The sequence below is a fragment of the Brachyhypopomus gauderio genome, chromosome 20 (assembly GCF_052324685.1).
Source record: "Brachyhypopomus gauderio isolate BG-103 chromosome 20, BGAUD_0.2, whole genome shotgun sequence".
NCBI lineage: Eukaryota > Metazoa > Chordata > Actinopteri > Gymnotiformes > Hypopomidae > Brachyhypopomus > Brachyhypopomus gauderio.
Genome location: NC_135230.1, coordinates 7,995,904 through 8,018,969, shown reverse-complemented (window position 1 = coordinate 8,018,969; position 23,066 = coordinate 7,995,904). Strand labels below are relative to the sequence as shown.

At 48.6% G+C, this 23,066-nt stretch overlaps 1 protein-coding gene across 3 annotated transcripts in view; it reads right to left on the bottom strand.

The window, feature by feature from the left end:
- cfap58 (cilia and flagella associated protein 58) overlaps positions 1–23,066 on the bottom strand; it is a 96,263-nt gene that overhangs the window by 9,074 nt on the left and 64,123 nt on the right. The window contains exons 16-18 of one of the 3 annotated variants that reach the window (XM_076983297.1): positions 22,690–22,809; positions 20,358–20,491; positions 3,430–3,514 (exon numbers count right to left, since the gene is read on the bottom strand). In XM_076983297.1, coding sequence (XP_076839412.1) covers positions 3,430–3,514; positions 20,358–20,491; positions 22,690–22,809 — 339 coding nt within the window. Of the gene's footprint in view, positions 1–3,110; positions 3,515–20,357; positions 20,492–22,689; positions 22,810–23,066 lie in introns of those variants that run through there. The other 2 variants (XM_076983298.1, XM_076983296.1) reach the window with 2 other exon arrangements.

Sequence of the window (23,066 nt, the reverse complement as noted above, 5' to 3'; positions counted from 1 at the left end):
AAAAAAGGCCCTCTGTAAGGCCCACTTCCCCCTCCATTCAAAACACAGTATCCTGCCCCTCCCCGCCTGCATCAAACAGACCCTCCCTTCTCCTCAAAGCCAGCCAGCCCTCTACACGTGACGTCTGGGGTCGAGACAGGCATGGGCACTGAAGCTTACTCTGCACGTAACACGCTAGCCCCAGTTAGCTACATCTCTCCGTCCTGCTGCGTGTCAAACTGGGCATATCAGCCGTGAGTCAGCGATTAATTAGCCTGAATGTGGGGAAGTTAAGAGACTGCAGGTGAAGGCGAGGCAAGGTGCCGAAAATGACTGTGGTCGTCCCCGTCGCCGGTAATAATCGCGCTGATAGCTTTAGCAGCGAGAACAGAAACGATTCATGAAAGGAGCTTTACGCTCCAACACGAGGACCCTTGCTGTCTGACACCTCAGAGAGCATTCGGAAAACTCAGGAACGCAGGGAGAATAAAGAAAGTGGGAAACAGAAAGTGAAAATATAGAGCATCTCTCTGGGGAGGAGCGGGATCATTATTTGTCGCACGCTCCGGCAAACTAAAAATGGCGTTGAGGAAATAAAACGAGTTAGTGGTAGAAGTTGCGACGGCGGTGGCTCGTTTCGTCCCTGAACCGGCTCCAAACGAGGTTATTGGAGAGGGTTTTCATGAAGCGTTACAACCAATATGCAGCAGTATGTAATAAGACAAGCTGGCAGCTCTTAGAGGTAGAAAGCACAATGCCTATGGCAGCAGACATTGAGAGTAAAACGTCAAAGGACAGAAGGACACCGTGAGATGTTTGGCAGTTTAGTTTTAGTTTTAGGCTAAAACCTAGATAGATTACCTGTTTGTTTACACCATTAACGGAAAGCCAGCACCCTCGCTGAGCTTCATGCCCATCTACGATCTCACGCTTTAACGAAACGTTCGTCCAGAACGTAGCTGTGCCGCTAGCTCTACAGCAGCTGTGGGTGCTGGTCGAGGCTAGAGCCCTTTTACACGATCCTGGAGTCCGCCCGGCTCCAGGAGCAGACCAAAGCAAGCCATGATTTAGGAGTGCTGGAAGCCCCTTTCATACAAAGGCAAGGCCTCAATCTAGTTGATTTACCAGGAGGCCACATCCAGGCCATAAATGGCGATAAAACATTATGACAATAGCAAGAGTCAGAAAGACACAGGGCAGTGGGCATTCATGGCACGCTTGTACCTTGGGCATTTGAAACCTTTATCAGGATGCCTTTGAAATCGAACGTATATGGATATTTTTGCGGCCAGCCTAGACAGAATATAAGCTACGTTTTATGGTAGTAAAAGGGGTTTACTGTTGGATGAATAATATCCACATTATTTATCAGTTAGAATGACATTCACATGGAAATCTTTCGTGGAAATCACATACCGTGACTTAAAATGCCAAAACAGCAATATCTGGAGCAGGATCATGTAAATGTTCCTGAAAAAACATGAAAACTGTCAAGGCCAGAGGTAATAAGAAATCTCCATTGATCATAAGAGAATTACAGTTCACTGTTCAAATACTGTACCCAAATGCTGTAGAGGCCAATCAGTTATCAGCAACAGGAAAATGACTGACCCTCATTATGGAAAGTTTGAGTAAAAAGTCTTCTAAGACTCCTGAAGGCAGACCTATTAAAAGAGCTTGGCTCATAAATCCATATAAATCCATAATTCGCTATGATTCCTAACCGTAAAGATCACTTGGAATGATTCAATGATTCAATGTCAATGTTTCGCAGGCTTTTTGTAGCAGTGAATTTGAGGTCATACTTCAGTGACTCTATACTGGCTTATTAAAGTGACAGAGGTTTTGGATGCTTCAGATACAGTGATAATGTCTAAACAGCTGGGTTCACATGCACAATTTTTGGCCATTCAGTATGAAATCATTCCAGTTGAAGATTTCAGGGCAACTGTTTACATGGGATATGATTCAATATGGTCAGGTGTTTATATGCATCGTAGGCATTTAATGGGACCCACAGTGTGACATGCACATAGAGCTAGACTGAACTGAATGATTCTATACCGCAAGTGGCGGTAAGGCGCAGAATGGGGCCGTATCTGCTGTATAAAACCCAAAGAAGAAGACACAAGGAAGTGACCCCGGTCAGAGCTGCCATGCTGAAAAATGTACATCGCCACACATTTACGTCAAGATGGAGGGCACGCTTAAAGAAAGAGGGTCCACGATTAGTTAAATATCAAATTTGGAATTATTTTTCAAAATGAAGCTGCAGATAAAATGATATTTTGAAAATCTTCTCATAATTATCCTCTTTCGGTACATAAACTCATTAAAGTTGTAGCCCAATAAAACAGTCAGGGAGAAAGACCAAAATCATGACACGTCACTGTTCATTATAACGGTAAATAGAGTGAGATGCTTTGTCAGAGAAGACGGCTGCATTAAAGAAATGTTTGTAGGCTCTTACCAAGAATGACTCATTTCCTTATTGATGAATGAAACGCTGAGAAACAGACACCCACATACGCACAAACTTACACACACTCACGTATGCACGCTCTCATATGCACAAGTTCACACACACACACTCACATTCAATATGTATGCTACCCCTCAGGGAGAAGGAGAAACATTTATCAAGATGGTAGAAAATTTGAAGAAATGCAATTTATTCCTGATGATGGGAAAACGGTTTGAAGCCGAGAGGGAGAGAGAGCAAAGGCGTGTGGGGGGGGGGGCGGCGTGGGGGGAAGTGTGTGTGTGTGTGTGTGTGTGTGTGTGTGTGGGGGGGGGGGGGGGGGGGGGGGGGGGGGGGGTTTGTGAGGGGCCGGAATCTGCCCCGTCAGCTGAAGCCCAATTCTCTTATTAAACCACCTCAGAGCACACTCCATCAGGCAGGAAGAGTGGCCTGAGTGACAGATACAGAGAGTGAGACGGAGAGAGACAGACACACCCTCTTAAAAGCTGGCTGATGTAAAGGAAAACCGGGTGTCCAAAAAAAAAAAGGATGAGAAGAGGACGAACGAGATAGGGAAAGGGGTGATGGGGGGACAGGGTGCGAATGAGTGCAGAGAGTGCCCTGTCTCCTTCAGCAGCGACCACGAATGACCACCGCTAATGACATGACCAAAACAAACCCAAGGCACTAATCGGAGTGTAAACAAACCTGCTTTACTTATGAACTTATGAGAAATTAATACAAGAGCTTTTATAACATTTCAAGGCTGTTATATTAGAATATTAGAATGCTGAATCAGGAGAGGACGACCGAGTGTGAACGAGAGAATGAGCAGAAGTCAGAGGGAGAGAGAGGGAGAGACAGAGAGGAAGAGAGAGAGACAGAGACAGAGAGATAAAGGGGGAGAGAGAGGGGCAGATGAATGGGGGGGGGGGGTGGGTGGTTCAGTAGTAATGGAGAGGTTCTATCTAGCAAGGCGTGTCGCTGGCCTGTTTCAGGTTGAAGCCTCCACCGGTGAAGCGGGCTCCGTTGTGACGCTGAGGAGCGATGGTGGGCAGAAACCCCTCCTTCTCCCTGGGGAAGAGGGAGGCAGGTTAGGACATGCAAGAAGGAGACGCTCACACTACACACCACAACATGCTATCCCCTAGCTGGAGAGAGGAAGGGCACCTCTCTGGAGACTTCTGAAGAGGGCTCCATGACTATCAACAGTAGTGAACCGAAATTAGACCTGTCCAACGCAAATGTCGAACCAGCCAATCACATTGGCAGCAACTCAATGCATTTTGGAATGTAGACATGGCCAATATGCTGGAGTCCAAACCGAGCATCAGAATGGGGAGGAAAAGTGGTTTAAGTGGCTTTGAATGTGGCATGGTAGTTGGTGCCAGACGGGCTATATTGAGTATTTCAGAAACTGCTGATCTACTGGGATTTTCACGCACAACCATCTCTAGGGTTTACAGGGAATGGTCCAAAAAAGAGAAAATATCCAGTGAGCAGCAGTTCTGTGGGCGCAAATGCCTTGTTGATGTCAGAGGAGAATGACCAGACTGGTTCTGGTTGATAGAACGGCAACAGTAACTCAAATAACCAGTTGTTATAACCGAGGCATGCAGAAGAGCATCTCTGAATGCACAACTCGTCGAACCTTGAGGTGGATGGGCTACAGCAGCAGAAGACCACACCGGGTGCCACTCCTGTCAGCTAAGAACAGGAAACTGAGGCTACAATTTGCACAGACTCACCAACCGTGGACAATAGAAGAGTCACCAGAAGAGTCACCAGATCTCAATCCTATAGAGCACCTTTGGGATGTGGTGGAACGGGAGATTCACATCATGGATGTGCAGCTGACAAATCTGCAGCAACTGCGTGATGCTATCATGTCAATATGGACCAGACACTCTGAGGAATGTTTCCAGTACCTTGTTGAATCTATGCCACGAAGGATTAAGGCAGTTCTGAAGGTAAAAGGGGTCCAACTTGATATTAGCAAGGTGAACTGAACACAGTGGTCGGTGAGTACACACACACACACACACACACACACATTGGTCTGCTCTAGATGTGCTATGATTATTCTGACCAGTATTTAATTTTGTTGAGTCAAGTGTGAGAATTTCATCATGAATCGCATGATTCATCAAAACTCCCACGAAACATCTGCACGATCAGGAGAACGGTCAGGACGACCACAACGCAGCCATGCTGCAACGTAATAATAAGAATCAATTTATTTGTTAGAGAGCTTGTCTGCATGTTTCTGCTTTACGTGCCGTCACTTTAGCGAACGGCAGCATCACAAGAGCAACCAGCCAGCGCGCTGCTGAGACGCCTGCCTCAGTGCTCACCGTGGGCGTGACAGACACTGAAGGGTAAGGCCGTACTGGGGCAAACCTTTTCACTGCTGTAAAGTCCATGTGATTGTTCTCAACGTTTGTGTGCAGCTCCGGTACATTAGTACCCTGCCTGATGGTTGAGTGTGCAGGAACACTTCTGACAGACAGTTATTGTGGTTATGACAACAAAGCAGGCAGGGCCTGTAAGATCCGCCGTGCTGAAGATGCTCGGGTGCACTACACCTTCTCATGTCTGATTTCTTTGTTTGCTTGTTTGTGTATTCTCTTGGTTTAGAGTCCCTCAGTGTCAGTTTTGTGTTAATGCGACTATAATCTAAAACAAATATGGGTAAACATAGTCGCGAAGGCAAACAGATACACACACACACACACACACACACACACACACACACACACACACACACATATATATATATATATACTCTCATCTTTCTCCTTCTGTGTGACACACACACACACATATGTACAAAAACACACACATGCACAAACATACACACATACAGACACGCACACGTGCACACACAGACACACACACACACACACACACACACAGACACACACACACACACACACACACACACACACACACACACAGACACACACACACACACACACACACACACACACACACACACACACACACACACACACTCCCAGCCAAGAACATCTGCTACCACGCAGATCCCTTTCAACTGCTCTCCAGTGATCCTCATGTCTCATTCAGTACACTGCTAGCACAGGAACTCTCGGTCACCCCCCCCCCCCCAGACACACACACACACACACACACACACACTTGCACTTCGTCTCTCTCTATCTCCATACCTCTCTTGCTGTGTATGTCCAATCCTAAGCAGCATCAATTAAAATTCACTGGCTGTGTAATGTGATTTTACGCGGAGAGTGATGAAGACATTTGGCATGAGGCGTGAAGCATAAAGACCCGCCCACATCCACCCGTCCCGTACGTGCTCCGCCCACCTTTTTGGTTCTCTATTCCAAAATAAAGGCAGCTAATTTAATACGATGCAGACAGACCTGCAGGTCACTGGCGCTGAGACGGAGGCGTGGACGTCTGCGGAACGAACTTCGATCAGACCGCTGTTCACTTGACTAGTGACATCAACATCATCTCCAGCTAATGGCTTCTGACAATGGCAGAATCAAGCCTCATAATTACATTGCCAGCGTTCTCTAGCGTGGAGAGGAGGGTCGCAGAGGTGACGGGCCGTCGCAAATAACCCAACAGGGAGCGGCGCGTGTTTCTCCTCCCGCACTCCTCCTCTCCTCCTCTCCTTCCAGGAGCGTGCCGAGCTGGAGGGGAGACACTCTGCTCCCGGTGTCTCCTGCTCTGTTTGGCCAAGTGTGATAAGTGTGTGAGACAGCCATAGCAATCGCCCTGGGACCCACGGCGCCGGTGACAGCCAGAGTGACAAAACAACGGAATTACAGCAGCACCGTCACCGAGCAACCCGTCCGTTCAATGTGGGCTCCCCAACTGAGCGAGGACCTGGGTTCGCTTTAGTGGGTCAAGGGCTAAAGCATGGTGAGAACTGGATAGCAAAAGTTCTCCACCACCAACACCAATAACAAAAACAGGCTTTGGCCCTGGCTTTAATAAACCACCACAAACCGGTATCAGCTCCTGTCTGGTCACTCCAGCTTGGATTCATGTTACTTAAACGTCATTAGTTTGGTTTTCATTCATTAATTTCATGGCTAATTCACAGGGCAGAATTAATCTACATGTCGATTAGGTTTGGATAACAGACCAAGAGGCTATGTCTCCTCATATTAACAGGCAGAACACTGCCAGAACACAAGCCATCCTAGAGGCAGTAATGAGGTTGTGTCCAGCGCTGATTAAAGTCGCACATCGGTGGACGTCTTGCGCGCGGCCGTGGTGATGAAGGCCAGGATATGGCCACTATGATGATTTATAGTTTAGACGTTTCGTTTTGAAGATCTAGTTTCATGCTATTAGAGACCTTGTTCCATATTTGCAATTAAGAGAGAAAGACAAACAATTCAAATATAATTATGGGATGGAAATGCCCATAAGGGAAAGGGGTAGCATTTCTTATCTATGACTTATTTCATTAATAAACCAAAGCAATGGCTGTCCAATAAAAACGTCAACTCCCAATCTCTCTGCTAGCAAAAAAAAAAAACGTTTGCTAGTTTACGCTGATTTGAGGTCAGCTTTCTGGTTTCTTAGCAACAGCACAATCAATTTAAATAGTCTGTGGCTTATTTAGTTGTAATACATTGTTGATGTATGTTGTTGTGCTCTACAACACCATGGCAACTAAAAGGGAGATAGGCTTTATATGGAGGTGCAGATAAAAAGGAGTAATATCAATATCAATGGCATTATTGTTTTTTAATATGATGATGATAATGTTCCTGATGCTACATTAACACTATTGGTTCAGACCGGCTACAAAGACAACTAACCTGCTCGGGTTTTTGACGTGAAATTTTGCATTTGTTCTCAATCAGCTAGATCAGCTCATTTTTGTCAGAACATGGACTGTTCCTACTTCAGTGCATGTGCCCAGCCAATGAGAGAAGGGAATGTGTTGTACTGGGCGTGGTGGTGAAGGTGAGCCCTGGAGCCGGCTCCCTGACCTCCTCACGCTGCCCCACGGCCACGCCCTCTCTCCCGCCAGTCCGTCATGACAGCTGAAATGTGAGCTGGCCCCTAGCACCTTGCCCTCTTCTGGTCTGGAACATTGATGGCGTGGTGTCAAGCAGGACCGGGGTGGAGCCACCCAGGTGGGACATTATCGATGGCAGGATGACCACTGAGGAGTAGTGGTGTCAGGACCGGGACAATGGTTCCTAAAAACAACACGGGGCCTGGTGCACGTGCCCTGCCCCAACTCACTCCCTCCTCTGTGTGAAACTGTATTATTATTTGCTCTTCTGCTCACGGTGCATGAAGCATCAGCTGTTTAAGCCACTGTTATTAGCTGCATCACCCTGTTCCTCTTCATCTGATCTCAGCGTTGCCACATGACAACACCAGGACCAGCCAATGTGTGTCAACAGACACACGCCAAATACAAAAGACGGAATCTCCTATGGAAAAGTCGACATTACTGCAAACAAGAATAAACAAATATAACAAAAACAAACTCACAAAAACTGTATCTTCAACTCTCTTCAACAACAGCACCTAGCAGCAGCAGGGATCATCCAGAGCGATGGGTTTATCACAGCGCCATGCTTGTAGTTTCAGCATGGGACACCAATCGTGAATAAGAGATTCCAATCGTGAGTGAGAAATAAAAGCTCAAGTATTGAAGTGTGGTGGTATGAGGTGTCAGCGATACAGGTCGTAATCCTGAACAGATCGCAGCCTGATTTGGGCCTGGCGTATGCAGCGTGGCGTGAACATGCGTGTGCAGTGTCATGTGATCGGCGGAAGCATGCTGGACCCAGGTCTCGCGGTACCCCGCATGCCAGACGCCGCCGTAGCAGCACTGACTCGACTCGATCCGGTCGTCGCCAGGTACCACTCCTGCTGTGAAAAGGCACGGTACTTGAAACACTTGAAACAAACCCCCGGGCTCACGGCCGGAGCGCGGAGCAATCGTGAGGAGATGCCGGAGCCGGCTTGAGCGGCGAGAAGCAAACGCAAGGACCGTCCAATGGCCCCTCTGCCAGACCGGGCTGTGCGAGGTAAAGCCATCCACCGCACGAGCCCTGGCTGTCTCCGATTAAACCCAAATCGTATCCTCAGCTGCTCTCTGCGGGGGCGGTGCGAGCCCCCCAAGGGGAAGGCCCGGCCTTCGGATCCGCAGCCTCTCCTCTCCTGGTCCAGAACCGCCCTCGTGTTGGGCTGCGAGGGACGGCAGAATCAGGTCTGGATCGTGGCTGGCAGGGAGGGATTCGGCACCGCAGGATGGCCCGCTATGGCCAGCACCGGGGCGGTCACCCCCCCACGCAGGATGGCCGCTATGGCCAGCACCGGGGCGGTCACCCCCCCACGCAGGATGGCCGCTATGGCCAGCACCGGGGCAGTCCCCCCCCCACGCAGGATGGCTGCGGGCCTGTCTGGGGGTGTGAGTATGGGTCGTACGCTGGGCTCTGAGCCTGGGTCCGCTTCTCCATTGGGAAACCCAGCCAGGACTGCACATGACGCACACAAAAACATATGTACACAAAACACACTGCGCATGACACACACACTCCACACTGCACATACACATCTGCACACACCCCTGCGTAATCCAGCTGCTATTAAATTTGGAGAGGCATCTATATTTTAGTCGTCATGATTTAATATGTCTATAGAATAAGGTCTAATTTAGAATCTCACAGCCCTGATTGGAAAGTTACCCAAGGTAGTTCCTACGTCTAGTTCCGACACGTGCCATAAACAACAGAGCTTCCATGGAGGGCGAGGGAGAGGTATAAAGGGGGTGTGTGTGTGTGTGTGTGTGTGTGTGTGTGTGTGTGTGTGTGAGTGAGGGTATGGTATAAAGTGTGTGTGTGAGTGAGGGAGGGGTATAAAGTGTGTGTGTGTGTGTGTGTGTGTGTGTGTGTGTGTGTGTGTGTGTGTGTGTGTGTGTGTGTGTGTGTGTGTGTGTGAGTGAGGGCCACATTCTGAGGGGGAGAGAGGGTCCACCACACCAGGACGTGGACCCGACACACATGTCGTGTAGTCAAGGTTAGAATGAAGGAGACCCTCTCCTCTTCTGCCACTTCTTCTCTTTCGCCCTCTCCCTCGCTCTTTCCATCCCTGTCCTAGCCTGTGTGGAGCAGACCCTGCTGGGCGTCTCCGTGACAAATGATCTGAGTTTTGGCTGAGACAAACTATACAAACAATACAAACACTGCTAAAATAAAACCCAATATGTGGAAGACTGGTTGTTAAATATGTGATACTTCATGATCTGTTAGTTTATTTATTTACATACATGATGCTATAATCTCTGAATATGAGTGTGATGTCATGTGTTGTGATATATAACAGTGCAGACCAACACCAGCTCCTGCGTCCGACCTGACTCTGACGTCGGCATTCTCAAACGTCAGCCTCCTGACAGTTAGAGCCAAGCAGTCACTGCTGAAGGAGAGGCAGGTGTGTGTGGTTGTGTGTGTGTGTGTGTGTGTGTGTGCATGCACAGTGCTCATCACCTCACATTTCACCCTCTCAATCTTGAATCATAAAAATGCCCCCCCCCCCCTCCCCCAGCGCCTTTTCCCTATTGTGTGCAATAATCCCAGCGCCATTTGCATACAATTTGTGGTGAACTTGTCACTTTCTGCCGCACCTCCTGTCTCCCTGTCCCTCCCTGAGTGAAGGAATCACGGTGGTGTCTCTCGTCTCCCGCCCTCCGAGTCAGAGAGTTCACTCGCTGCTCGCCAAAATACGCTTCCGCATGACGAGTGAGAAAACGTAAACAACAAAAACAAGATCCCTCCGGAGTCGTTTAATGACGGGGCCTTAAGTCTCAAAACAAGGAGTTACAGGAACCCCCTCACGCTGCCTTTTTTCAAATTGCATAATTCATTGCTTTCATTATTAAATGTCAACTTCTTTGCTTGCCTATAATTCTCCATTCAGAATGCAAGGACTTCCAGAAGGGACTCTGAAACTGGCTGCGATCCAGAGCGCTGAGTGTGGGAGAAGAAGAAGAAGAAGAATCAATTATTTCATACCATGTTCTCAAGATCCAAACAAATACTGATAGACGACCTTAAGTTGTTTTGTTTGTCTTTAGTGCATATATATAAATAATTTTAAAAATCCCAGAAAACCGCTTTCAAGAAAACGAGCATCATCACACGTAAGTAAGTCCTGCAGCGGGCACGCTTCATTTCCGGTGGTTTCCGCCCATTCCTTCTACCTAGGCTCTAGTTTCAGGCCTCTTCTCCACCAGGGCGCTGCTGTCAATGTTGCCTCAGTGGTCGAACAACTGAGACTGGTTTCAAGGCGCTGCAAAGTCAAGGAGCCGCTTAAATATTCTTAATAGCCATTGATTCCTCGGGTCGAGCCATTCTGACTCGGTGTAAATGAACGACCTTCGTGTCTGGCAAAGACGAAGCGTGGGATGGGAGAAGGGTGAAAGTGAAGTCTGTTGTGATGTGTGATTAGCCACGAGCTAGCCGCTCTGCCTCCTCCAGTCAATAGATCGAGAAAGTGCTTAGAGCCTATTAGACACTATTTCTGGTGTAGAAAGAAGGGTGAGAAATGAGGTGTGTTCACTCCTGGGCCTGAACACACACAGACACATACAGAGTGTCTAATACGCAAACTCACCCTTACAAAAATATAAGACTCTCAGTATAACGATTCATTGTCAATACTGTTGTGTGTCATTCCCCCCGCATGTTTTCCAATTCACAAAACAAAACAATAACAAATAGGCGAGTTCTGGTCCAAACCTGCAGATTACTGGAGCCGATCATCTCCGACCTAAAAGACTGGCGTTCATGGGACACAACTCCATGGTCCTGAGGTTCCTTGTCAGCATTCAGGCATGTGGATGAATGCAGTGCCGTGAAAGAACAACTGAGGGACAGTACAGTACAGTGGGCACTGATACAGTGAGGACCAACTTAAATGATCATGTTAATCAGTACAGTGGGCACTGATACAGTGAGGACCAACTTAAATGATCATGTTAATCAGTACAGTGGGCACTGATACAGTGAGGACCAACTTAAATGATCATGTTAATCAGTACAGTGGGCACTGATACAGAGAGGACCAACTTAAATGATCATGTTAATCAGTACAGTGGGCACTGATACAGTGAGGACCAACTTGAATGATCATGTTAATCAGTACAGTGGGCACTGATACAGTGAGGACCAACTTAAATGATCATGTTAATCAGTACAGTGGGCACTGATACAGTGAGGACCAACTTAAACGATCATGTTAATCAGTACAGTGGGCACTGATACAGTGAGGACCAACTTAAACGATCATGTTAATCAGTACAGTGGGCACTGATACAGTGAGGACCAACTTAAACGATCATGTTAATCAGTACAGTGGGCACTGATACAGTGAGGACCAACTTAAACGATCATGTTAATCTGTACAGTGGGCACTGATACAGTGAGGACCAACTTAAACGATCATGTTAATCAGTACAGTGGGCACTGATACAGTGAGGATCAACTTAAACGATCATGTTAATCAGTACAGTGGGCACTGATACAGTGAGGACCAACTTAAACGATCATGTTAATCAGTACAGTGGGCACTGATACAGTGAGGACCAACTTAAACGATCATGTTAATCAGTACAGTGGGCACTGATACAGTGAGGACCAACTTAAATGATCATGTTAATCAGTACAGTGGGCACTGATACAGTGAGGACCAACTTAAATGATCATGTTAATCAGTACAGTGGGCACTGATACAGTGAGGACCAACTTAAATGATCATGTTAATCAGTACAGTGGGCACTGATACAGTGAGGACCAACTTAAATGATCATGTTAATCAGTACAGTGGGCACTGATACAGTGAGGACCAACTTAAACGATCATGTTAATCAGTACAGTGGGCACTGATACAGTGAGGACCAACTTAAACGATCATGTTAATCAGTACAGTGGGCACTGATACAGTGAGGACCAACTTAAACGATCATGTTAATCAGTACAGTGGGCACTGATACAGTGAGGACCAACTTAAACGATCATGTAAATCAGTACAGTGGGCACTGATACAGTGAGGATCAACTTAAACCAGTGGTTCCCAAAGTGGGGGGCGCGCCCCCTGGGTGGGGCGCGGAGCTATTGCAGGGGGGGCGCGGAGCTTGAAAGTAAAACGTGCACATGTGTCTTAGGGATGCACCGATTCCGATATTAATATCTGAAAAAATTCTAGATCGGGTATCGGTGACAATGTGACCGATCCATAAAAACAGATCTATTCAGTCTAATTCTATGCTTATATTGCTTGCTTTTCGGAGTTGGTTCAACCTTAATACTCGCGCTGGTGGTATTCCACTTAGTCCGTTTATTTGCTGGTTGACCAAAATAAACCTGGGCTCCAGCAATACTTCACTGTTCATACATGAACTGGTGAGTTGTCCAAATCTCATTTAATGCGTTACTTACAGAAATGAAATAAAGAGCAGTGGTCTGACTCGCAGAAAGCTAAAAAAACAACAATATTCCATACGCGCACTCAACTCGCTCCCTTAAAGAGACAGTACACATATTTCTGGCCGTTACATGCTTTGTGCTCTGCGTGATGTCTGCGCTTGCAAACTAGCCGCATATGTATTGCTGTTTCTCTTATTTCATCTCCTTATTTGTTTTAAATTATATTTAGAATTCTTGAACCATTTAAAAGGTTTCTTGCAGTTTATTTTTTTCATGTCTGACCAAAGTTGTGAACCTATTGTTTTTGTAAGTTTTCAACACATCCCTAGTCAATATGGGGAGGGGGGGGGGGGGTGTAGGGGGGGCGCAAAAATATTCTCATCTACTAAAGGGGGGCACGGCAGAAAAAGTTTGGGAACCACTGACTTAAACGATCATGTTAATCAGTACAGTGGGCACTGATACAGTGAGGATCAATTTAAACGATCATGTTAATCAGTACAGTGGGCACTGATACAGTGAGGACCAACTTAAACGATCATGTTAATCAGTACAGTGGGCACTGATACAGTGAGGACCAACTTAAACGATCATGTTAATCAGTACAGTGGGCACTGATACAGTGAGGACCAACTTAAATGATCATGTTAATCAGTACAGTGGGCACTGATACAGTGAGGACCAACTTAAATGATCATGTTAATCAGTACAGTGGGCACTGATACAGTGAGGATCAATTTAAGTGATCATGTTAATCAGTACAGTGGGCACTGATACAGTGAGGACCAACTTAAATGATCATGTTAATCAGTACAGTGGGCACTGATACAGTGAGGACCAACTTAAATGATCATGTTAATCAGTACAGTGGGCACTGATACAGTGAGGACCAACTTAAATGATCATGTTAATCAGTACAGTGGGCACTGATACAGTGAGGACCAACTTAAATGATCATGTTAATCAGTACAGTGGGCACTGATACAGTGAGGATCAATTTAAGTGATCATGTTAATCAGTACAGTGGGGACCCATGAGAGAGTGTAATACTCACTGTACCATCTAAAGATGATCAGTGCCTTACGACGCTCGTGGGGATCGTAGGCTAAGACAGCAGGGGAACGGGACATGTCTTATGTGCACTCATCCCAACACAGCAGGCGGAGGGAAGCGTCCCCTCTGGACCACTGCAAATCTCTCATATTCCTCACTGCTTCTAGTGGACCTCAGTGTGAAAGGCCAGAGTCTGGAGGCTTTAATTCAAGGCCCATAGTAATGAAGCCACATATCAGGAGGCCATGGTTGATGTATATCTGACATTTGTATTTACAGGAAAGGCGCATGGCAGGGCTGTGATCGGGATGTGGTGAAGTGTGTGTGACCCAGAGGTCCCTGGGGGGGGGTGGGGTGTGGGGGGGGGGGGGGGGGGTGTACACTGCCAGGGCTGACTGGACAGACGGAGCGCGGCGGAAAGGTTTTCGTTTGGCGAGACGAAGTCCTTTACGGTCCATGAACACAGTTCTTCCTCCCAGAAAAAAAGAGCAGAGAAGTGAAAATGCAATAGAGGAAGTCAAGTGAAGAGAGAGAGAGAGAGAGAGAGAGAGAGAGAGAGAGAGAGAGAGAGAGAGAGAGAGAGAGGCACTGGTTAGAGAAAGAAAGAATGAGGGCGAGAGAGAATGAGAGAGAGACAGAGACAGAAACAATAGGTGGGTGGTAACACAGAGCATGGATGAACAAAAGAAAACTAAATTATTATGAAAGGGAATAGAGAGTAGAAAACAAATATGAATGTGTACGCACGCACACACACACACACACACACACACACACACACAGTCTCTCAAGGCTGGTTCTGCTCTTTTGCTGCCAGGTTACTGGATGGTGGAATAAAGTAGGTCTCCTATTTATAATCTAAAATTAATTAGCGGGATTTGGTTTGGCAGTGCGAGGCAGCCGTGCGGCCATTAGTTTAGTGAGAAATTGTGTTACGCAGAGCACGCCGATCACCGGAGACCAGCATTAGTGAGAAGAGAGAGAGCGATTCGCTCGCTTTTAATTCACTCCCTGCTGCACTTTTGAAATGCCACTTACCTGCTTAAGTATTGAACACTGTTTCAACAGAGAGTTCTTCAGGGACATGACTATGAAACTCTGCTAAAATGGCTCATTAATAAGGCCGGGCAATAATGCCTGGAGAGCTTGCTAAAATGGAAAGCAGGAAGGCAGGATGCACTGTCCACTAATTTGTTTATGTGTGTGTGTGTGTGTGTGTGTGTGTGTGTGTGTGTGTGTGTGTGTGTGTGTGTGTGTGTGTGTGTAATATATACAATATATGTGTCGGCCTGTTTACTTTTCAGTTCATGGATTGTCCTTCTTAACTTGCCATATGCAAACAGCCATTCAAATGAATCTATTCTGACGCTCTCCGCACCATCACCTAAAGGGCCACTGCGCTTCTCTATACACACCGCCACACACACCCACACACACACCCAAACATACCCACACACACCCACACACAGAAGAGCACCCATGCACGTGCAGGCGCACACACCCTCGTCTGACACTCGACATTGTTAAATCGCGATCCACTGGCCAATGATAATTACACACCAAAGACCTGCATTATTTATGCCAGCTTTTAAAATTCATTAAAAGTCACTTGGCCCCATCTGAAACCTGCCATTATCGATTGACTTTGCCGTAATTGCTGCTTCAAGCTCTCAAAGATTTTCTGCCACGTGATTTACAAATGTAGCCGCCGTCACCGCGCCGCTGCCGTATGCTAATTGGCCCGCGCTTCCTCACCGGGCCTCACGCCGAGGGCGGCGGCAGTCTGAGGAGAAGGCGGAGCTACATGGGTCACGTGTAGCCGCGGCTCGCTGCCGCGCGTTTGCGTCCGGTCGTTTAGCCATGAGACGCGCCCGTCCCTGTTTAAACCAGTCGCTTCAACGTTTTAATCCATTACGCGTGGTCATCGCTCGAGCCCACACCCTCCCTCCCTCCACACGCTTCCACCAAGCCCCCCCCCCCCCCCCCCCACAATGATCGGCCAGAGCGTTTAGAGAGGTTCTGTGTGACATGGTATTATTAATCACGCCGTCTGAAGGCGTCGGCGGGTGAACGAGCGATCGATGAGGGACTCCACAGGCGGGCTTCGGCGCCATATTTAAGAGTGTGGCCTGAAGGGCCCACAAGGAGGTTGGGGGGGTGTGTTTACCATCAGAGTTCGGCAGGAACGCAGAGCTGCAGCGGCAAATGAAATCTCCACCATCCACATCCTCGTTATCCCTTGGGATTCAGAGGTATTATTGGTGCTGTGATCATGATGCACTTATCTGTTTATGGTGTGATATCCTTTCGTTGCCATGGAATTACAAAGTTGCTCGTTCATGTGGTCAGTCACGCGACAAAACTCGAAGGGTTAACACGAACTGCTGCTCGTGGCAAATCAGAGGCAAAAGCATCAGGTGAAAAAACAGACAAATGTGAATGCGAGGGTATCGGAGCACACACTCATTATTGTGAAAGATTTCCTTTGGTATCCAGCCACGGAATATTTTGCCACAGTATATAATTGAATGAAAAAAAGACTTAATTCTAATGAGTAAACAAGTAATTACACTGTCATTAAACACAAATCAGAGGGTCACGCTTGATGATTTAAGAGTAAATGGTAAACATCGACTTCGGTAAACATCGGTTGTCTCGTCGCAGACGTCCCGACGCTCTGTTTATCACAAACAAGTGAGGGTAAAATAAAGACCTCAGCTAATCTAAAAACTTCGTGTGTGTTTTGGGGAGTGGCAGGATGCTCTGATGATCCATCATTTTGTGTCCCTCGTGCTGAGGGGGCCCATGTGGAAGACGAAACCTTCTCCAAGGCCAGATGAGGTTGGGGAAACAGTTAAGCAGCTTCCTTTCCTGCAGAAATCCTACCGATGCTCTTTAAATAAAGTCTAAGCACTCGTCACACTCCGAAGGGAAGGATTACTACGAGCTTGACTGATGGAATCTTCAGAGCATCATTAAGAGGTCAGTCTGAGGAGGCGTAATTATGTAACAGCTCTTGAAGAAAATGCCTTCACCATTGGTACTGAGCCATAGACAAGAGAAGAATTCAGATAAGCACTATTCAGATATATACACACACACCACACTGTAATAAGGTAGAGGGCCAGATTGCCATTTATATATATATATATATATATATATATATATATATATATATATATATATATATATATATATATATATATATATATATATTAATAAACAAATAAATGCCTAGAATACATGTAAGTTATGTACATGTAAATAGTTCTAATAGTTAAATTGAATCTAGTTTTTTGGGAACTGATCCTCTTGTAGGTATGTTAGAAACCTTACAAATGAATAATAAGTTCCATTACTACTGTCTCATATTACAGGACATTAATGTATAAGCTCCACACTACACTAACACAGTCCACCTTACGTCTCATTTCATTACAAAACAGTGACTGGTTGGTACAAGGCGTCCTCCGAGGAGCCACATTGGTTGGTCGCCATGTCTGAAATCTGGCCAATCGGATGACAGTGGGACATCCAACCGAGCACCAGGACGCAGCACAGTCACAGCACAGCACCAGATGGCAGGTACTGGCCAATCAGAGCCAAGCAATCTGTGGTCATTACCATGGGCGCTCCAGCATCCCATTCAGGAGCAGTTTGTAGTAATCAGAGGGCCATAAGTACAGAGAGAGGGAGTCAATTAACGGGGCTCTGGGGCTGCACCAGAATGTCAACAAAAGCTAGCAGGACGCCCAGGGCTCGGGGAGACATGGGTAATATTTGGACAGGGCGGTTTCTCCCCTGGGCCCACTGGGAATGCAGCCATGTGTGGGCTTGAACAGCAGAGAGACAATGGCCAGAGGCACCGGCACTAGTTACCACAAGTGGGTCACTTTTATCCCCCCATATTCAGTGCAGGGGCTAAGCGGACAGGATACAAGAGCGCGTTCCAGGGAGGGTGTATGGCGGTGGGGGTGGAGGGGCATGGGGGTGGACCCGGGCGAGTGCGCTAATGCATGCGCATGCTCACTGGTGTCTGTGGACCATCCCAGTAGCTGGAGCCAGTGACCAGGGTAGAGCGAAGCACACCAACAGGTTAGGAGAGCGGGCAGATAAAAAATTGATAGCATAGAAAACAGCTAAATGCTAACGGAGGCGCTCCGAAGGGGCTCGCAGGTTAACCGCCACACTCCGCCGTCCAGAGGCCACGCCATCTGCGGTAATTGAATCGGGCTGAAGGTCGCGGTGGCGTGGCGGGTGCGGCGAGCATACGGCGGGCCTGTCAGTCACAGGCAGGTGGGCCGGCCGCACCGCACCGCTGATCCTCCACGCTGCTTCTCATACGCCGGCCCAGCCAAATGATGGCGGGTGACCAGCAGCAGGCGCTTCCCCATTCCTCCTCCACCAGCCCTCCTCTCTCCTCCACCAGCCCTTCTCCTCTCTCCTCCACCAGCCCTCCTCTCTCCTCCACCAGCCCTTCTCCTCTCTCCTCCACCAGCCCTCCTCTCTCCTCCACCAGCCCTTCTCCTCTCTCCTCCACCAGCCCTCCTCTCTCCTCCACCAGCCCTTCTCCTCTCTCCTCCACCAGCCCTCCTCTCTCCTCCACCAGCCCTCCTCTCTCCTCCACCAGCTCTCCTCTCTCCTCCACCAGCTCTCCTCTCTCCTCCACCAGCCCTTCTCCTCTCTCCTCCACCAGCCCTTCTCCTCTCTCCTCCACCAGCCCTCCTCTCTCCTCCACCAGCCCTCCTCTCTCCTCCACCAGCCCTTCTCCTCTCTCCTCCACCAGCCCTCCTCTCTCCTCCACCAGCCCTTCTCCTCTCTCCTCCACCAGCCCTCCTCTCTCCTCCACCAGCCCTTCTCCTCTCTCCTCCACCAGCCCTCCTCTCTCCTCCACCAGCCCTCCTCTCTCCTCCACCAGCCCTCCTCTCTCCTCCACCAGCCCTTCTCCTCTCTCCTCCACCAGCCCTCCTCCTCTCTCCTCCACCAGCCCTCCTCTCTCCTCCACCAGCCCTTCTCCTCTCTCCTCCACCAGCCCTTCTCCTCTCTCCTCCACCAGCCCTTCTCCTCTCTCCTCCACCAGCCCTCCTCCTCTCTCCTCCACCAGCCCTCCTCTCTCCTCCACCAGCCCTTCTCCTCTCTCCTCCACCAGCCCTTCTCCTCTCTCCTCCACCAGCCCTCCTCTCTCCTCCACCAGCCCTTCTCCTCTCTCCTCCACCAGCCCTCCTCTCTCCTCCACCAGCCCTTCTCCTCTCTCCTCCACCAGCTCATCTCCTCTCTCCTCCACCAGCCCTCCTCTCTCCTCCACCAGCCCTCCTCTCTCCTCCACCAGCCCTCCTCCTCTCTCCTCCACCAGCCCTTCTCCTCTCTCCTCCACCATCTCATCTCCTCCCTCCTCCACCAGCCCTTCTCCTCTCTCCTCCACCAGCCCTCCTCTCTCCTCCACCAGCCCTCCTCCTCTCTCCTCCACCAGCCCTCCTCTCTCCTCCACCAGCCCTTCTCCTCTCTCCTCCACCAGCCCTCCTCTCTCCTCCACCAGCCCTTCTCCTCTCTCCTCCACCAGCCCTCCTCTCTCCTCCACCAGCCCTTCTCCTCTCTCCTCCACCAGCCCTCCTCTCTCCTCCACCAGCCCTTCTCCTCTCTCCTCCACCAGCCCTCCTCTCTCCTCCACCAGCCCTCCTCTCTCCTCCACCAGCTCTCCTCTCTCCTCCACCAGCTCTCCTCTCTCCTCCACCAGCCCTTCTCCTCTCTCCTCCACCAGCCCTCCTCCTCTCTCCTCCACCAGCCCTTCTCCTCTCTCCTCCACCAGCCCTCCTCTCTCCTCCACCAGCCCTCCTCTCTCCTCCACCAGCCCTTCTCCTCTCTCCTCCACCAGCCCTCCTCTCTCCTCCACCAGCCCTCCTCTCTCCTCCACCAGCCCTCCTCTCTCCTCCACCAGCCCTTCTCCTCTCTCCTCCACCAGCTCATCTCCTCTCTCCTCCACCAGCCCTTCTCCTCTCTCCTCCACCAGCCCTCCTCTCTCCTCCACCAGCCCTCCTCCTCTCTCCTCCACCAGCCCTTCTCCTCTCTCCTCCACCATCTCATCTCCTCCCTCCTCCATCTCCTCATCTCCTCTCTCCTCCACCAGCTCATCTCCTTCCTGCTCCATCTTCCATACCTCGCACCACTATTGTGGGCTGTAATTTTGGGTCATGTCAGACGTCGTCAGTCATGTGTGCTGAAGGTCAGTCACAGTAAAGGTCACTTAAATGTATTATGGGCAAAGACACACATGTGTACATTCAACCCACACACACACACACACACACACACACACACACACACACACACACTGAACATCCTTAATCACAATAATCCACATGGGTTGATCAGACCTACTAATGAGTTATTCACACCTGTTCTCTCTCCCTCTGTCTCACCTGTGTTCCTGCTCTTTGCGTTTCTGGGCCAGGTATTTCTTCTTCACGTCCTGCATCTCCTGGGTCAGATACTCAATCTCACACTTGTACTGCATTGTTTTGGCTTGGAATGCGCTGGCTTCAGCTGTTCTTGCCTGGGGACCATAGACAAGACAGTGATTACATCATGAGAACAACAAACTCACCTCCCTATTCATTCCTCCATCCCAAGATGGTAACACGCATCACCATGCAATGTGCCATCACCACAAACAGTTCTTATTACTTGCACACATTTTCTTGGGTTCTGCACACAATAAAACACACTCAAAAATTATTTGGCTGCTTGGGTCCTTGATCTGGGAAGGTAAAATAAAACTATTTTATATAAAATAAAATAGTTCCTGATCTTGTGTGTGAGGTGTAGCAATCATCATGGCTTCATCCCATCTATTTTCCTATGCCAACTGTAGCAGACACTGGCCAGCCTTTAACTGCCAATCATCTGAAAGCCCTCCCATGCAGTGGTGGTCAGTTTGAGGAGCTCAGCCACTAAAGATTGTGGTCAGCCTGTAGACTCAAGTAAAAGAGAGGATGAAGATGATGAAGGGGTAAACAAATGGAGATGAAGAGAGGGTGTGTGTGTGTGTGTGTGTGTGTGTGTGTGTGTGTGTGTGTAACAAAGGGGAGAGAAAGAGGCACAGAGAGAAAGTACGAGAATGATTACATATTGGTAGTGGGGGGGGCTGTCTAACGGGGTGGGGGCTGTCAGACATCCGCAGAACTTACGTTTCTGGGAATCCGAATGATTCTTCTGCCAAATAAACAAAAGGAGGAAGGCCAAACTAGTTGGCCGAAACCCACTTAACGGGCTTATTTAAGAACCTCGGCTTTGGGCAGCTAATAAATGGACCTGAACCGAGTTGAAGCATGCAGGCGCACCCCCACAGAATGAATCTCCACATAGCACCGCTGATCTGAGATCAGACGTTGGCACAGTTGTTAAAGCCACTTGCAAACAATACTGTTCTGGCAATGGCACTTTCACCAAATATGACCGCTGATTTCTTATTCCTGGAACCAACTGGCCATATACGTCTATGTACAACAACTGTGCACGACACCATTACCCTGAAGGAAAGCTAATGCAACATCAGTATTCGTAGTTATGTGGAGCCTACTGTGAAATAATACACAAAGATGAATACACTGTTTAATCTCTCACCAGAAGCCAACGAGGTCAACAGCACAAATCGAACTACGCCTTAACAAAGAGCATTTTGTATAACATTACGCATTAAACTGCTAGTGCGGTTGTAAAAGGCCAAACACTGAGAACTATTTTAATCCTATTTCTCCGCACAAACGGAAACACCTTCAAAACAGCAAATGAGCACAATTAAACATTCATCGCTCACACACTCAATGGAAATGTTAATGATAATTTCCAAATATGTGAGGGAAAAGGAATGATGCTTCAGTCAAATGATACTTCAATCAAAACAAAGCGAAAGGTAATTTTTCACTTTAGCTTTTAAAAAGGGATCCCCACCCCCACCCCCACCCCCAAGGTTAGAGCCTAGCTCCGATTCCCGCGAGGAGGCGCTTTAGTTAAAGCTTTGTCAGTTAATGCCTGCGGTGTGCGAGTCATTGTGCTTGCAAATGAAATATCAATAAATTAAAGTAGAAACAGCTCGGCCTCTGGGGCGCCGGCAGTCTCCACGCGCACCGCTCGCAGAAGCCCGGAAAGTTCGGAGCCGAAAGCGGCGGATATGAAAAAGAATCCCATCTGATCGTCCCTAGATCAAGGGCACGCCGTCTCCCCGGTCCTGACAGCAATAAGCCAAATATGAAAATGAGTCCTCGGGAAAATCAAGCGCTACTGTTCCCTTTCCACGTGCAGGCTCTGGTGTACCACGCGTGCATTCCGTGAGTCGAAGGAATAATCGTGGTAATGGTTTTGGTTAAACCAGCGCAGGCCCAAACCCCATCACTGAGGTCACAGTGAGGGTTTGGGGCTACGGCTAACGCCTGCCGCGAAGCGCCCGCCGTGGACATGTGGACGACAGGGTGTCCCGCCATTTTTCGGCAGTGCGTCCAGCCGAAGACTCGCCCTTTTCTTCAGGACGTCTGAACCGGTGCAGGCGGGAGGGCGGGACAGACGTAAAACCTCTCCCTGGAGCGAGACGCAGGCAAGCGTGAGAGGTCTTAATTAGGCAGAGGGGGTAACTAGTTTGTTACTGGCACGGTGGGAGGAGCGGGGGAAGCAGGAGTGGGGAGAGAGAGATAGAGAGAGAGAGAGAGAGAGAGAGAGAGAGAGAGAGAGAGAGAACAATTGCAAACACTAGTGGACCTGCAGCTCTCTGGTCTTCTTCTTCAGTGTGTGCTGGAGGATGTTAATCTGTTTGGCCGCCTCTGGTCCAGGCTGACGAGCCAGTACGTGCTTTAGTTCCACATACAGCATCTCCTTCTCCTACAAGCACACACGCAGCACACACACACACACACACACACACACACACACACACAGCAAATAAACATATCAGCACATAGATCTGTTGTTTATTCTGGGCTATTCATCTCTTTCTCGCACAAACTGCTGCTGAATCCTAAAAGCGGTGTTTCTTTCTTCTGGTCCTGCCACCCATCAACATAAACAGCATCACATGCCAGTGTAATGAATACCGTGTTCTTGCAAGCGTAGTAATGAGAACCACTTTACCACAGGCT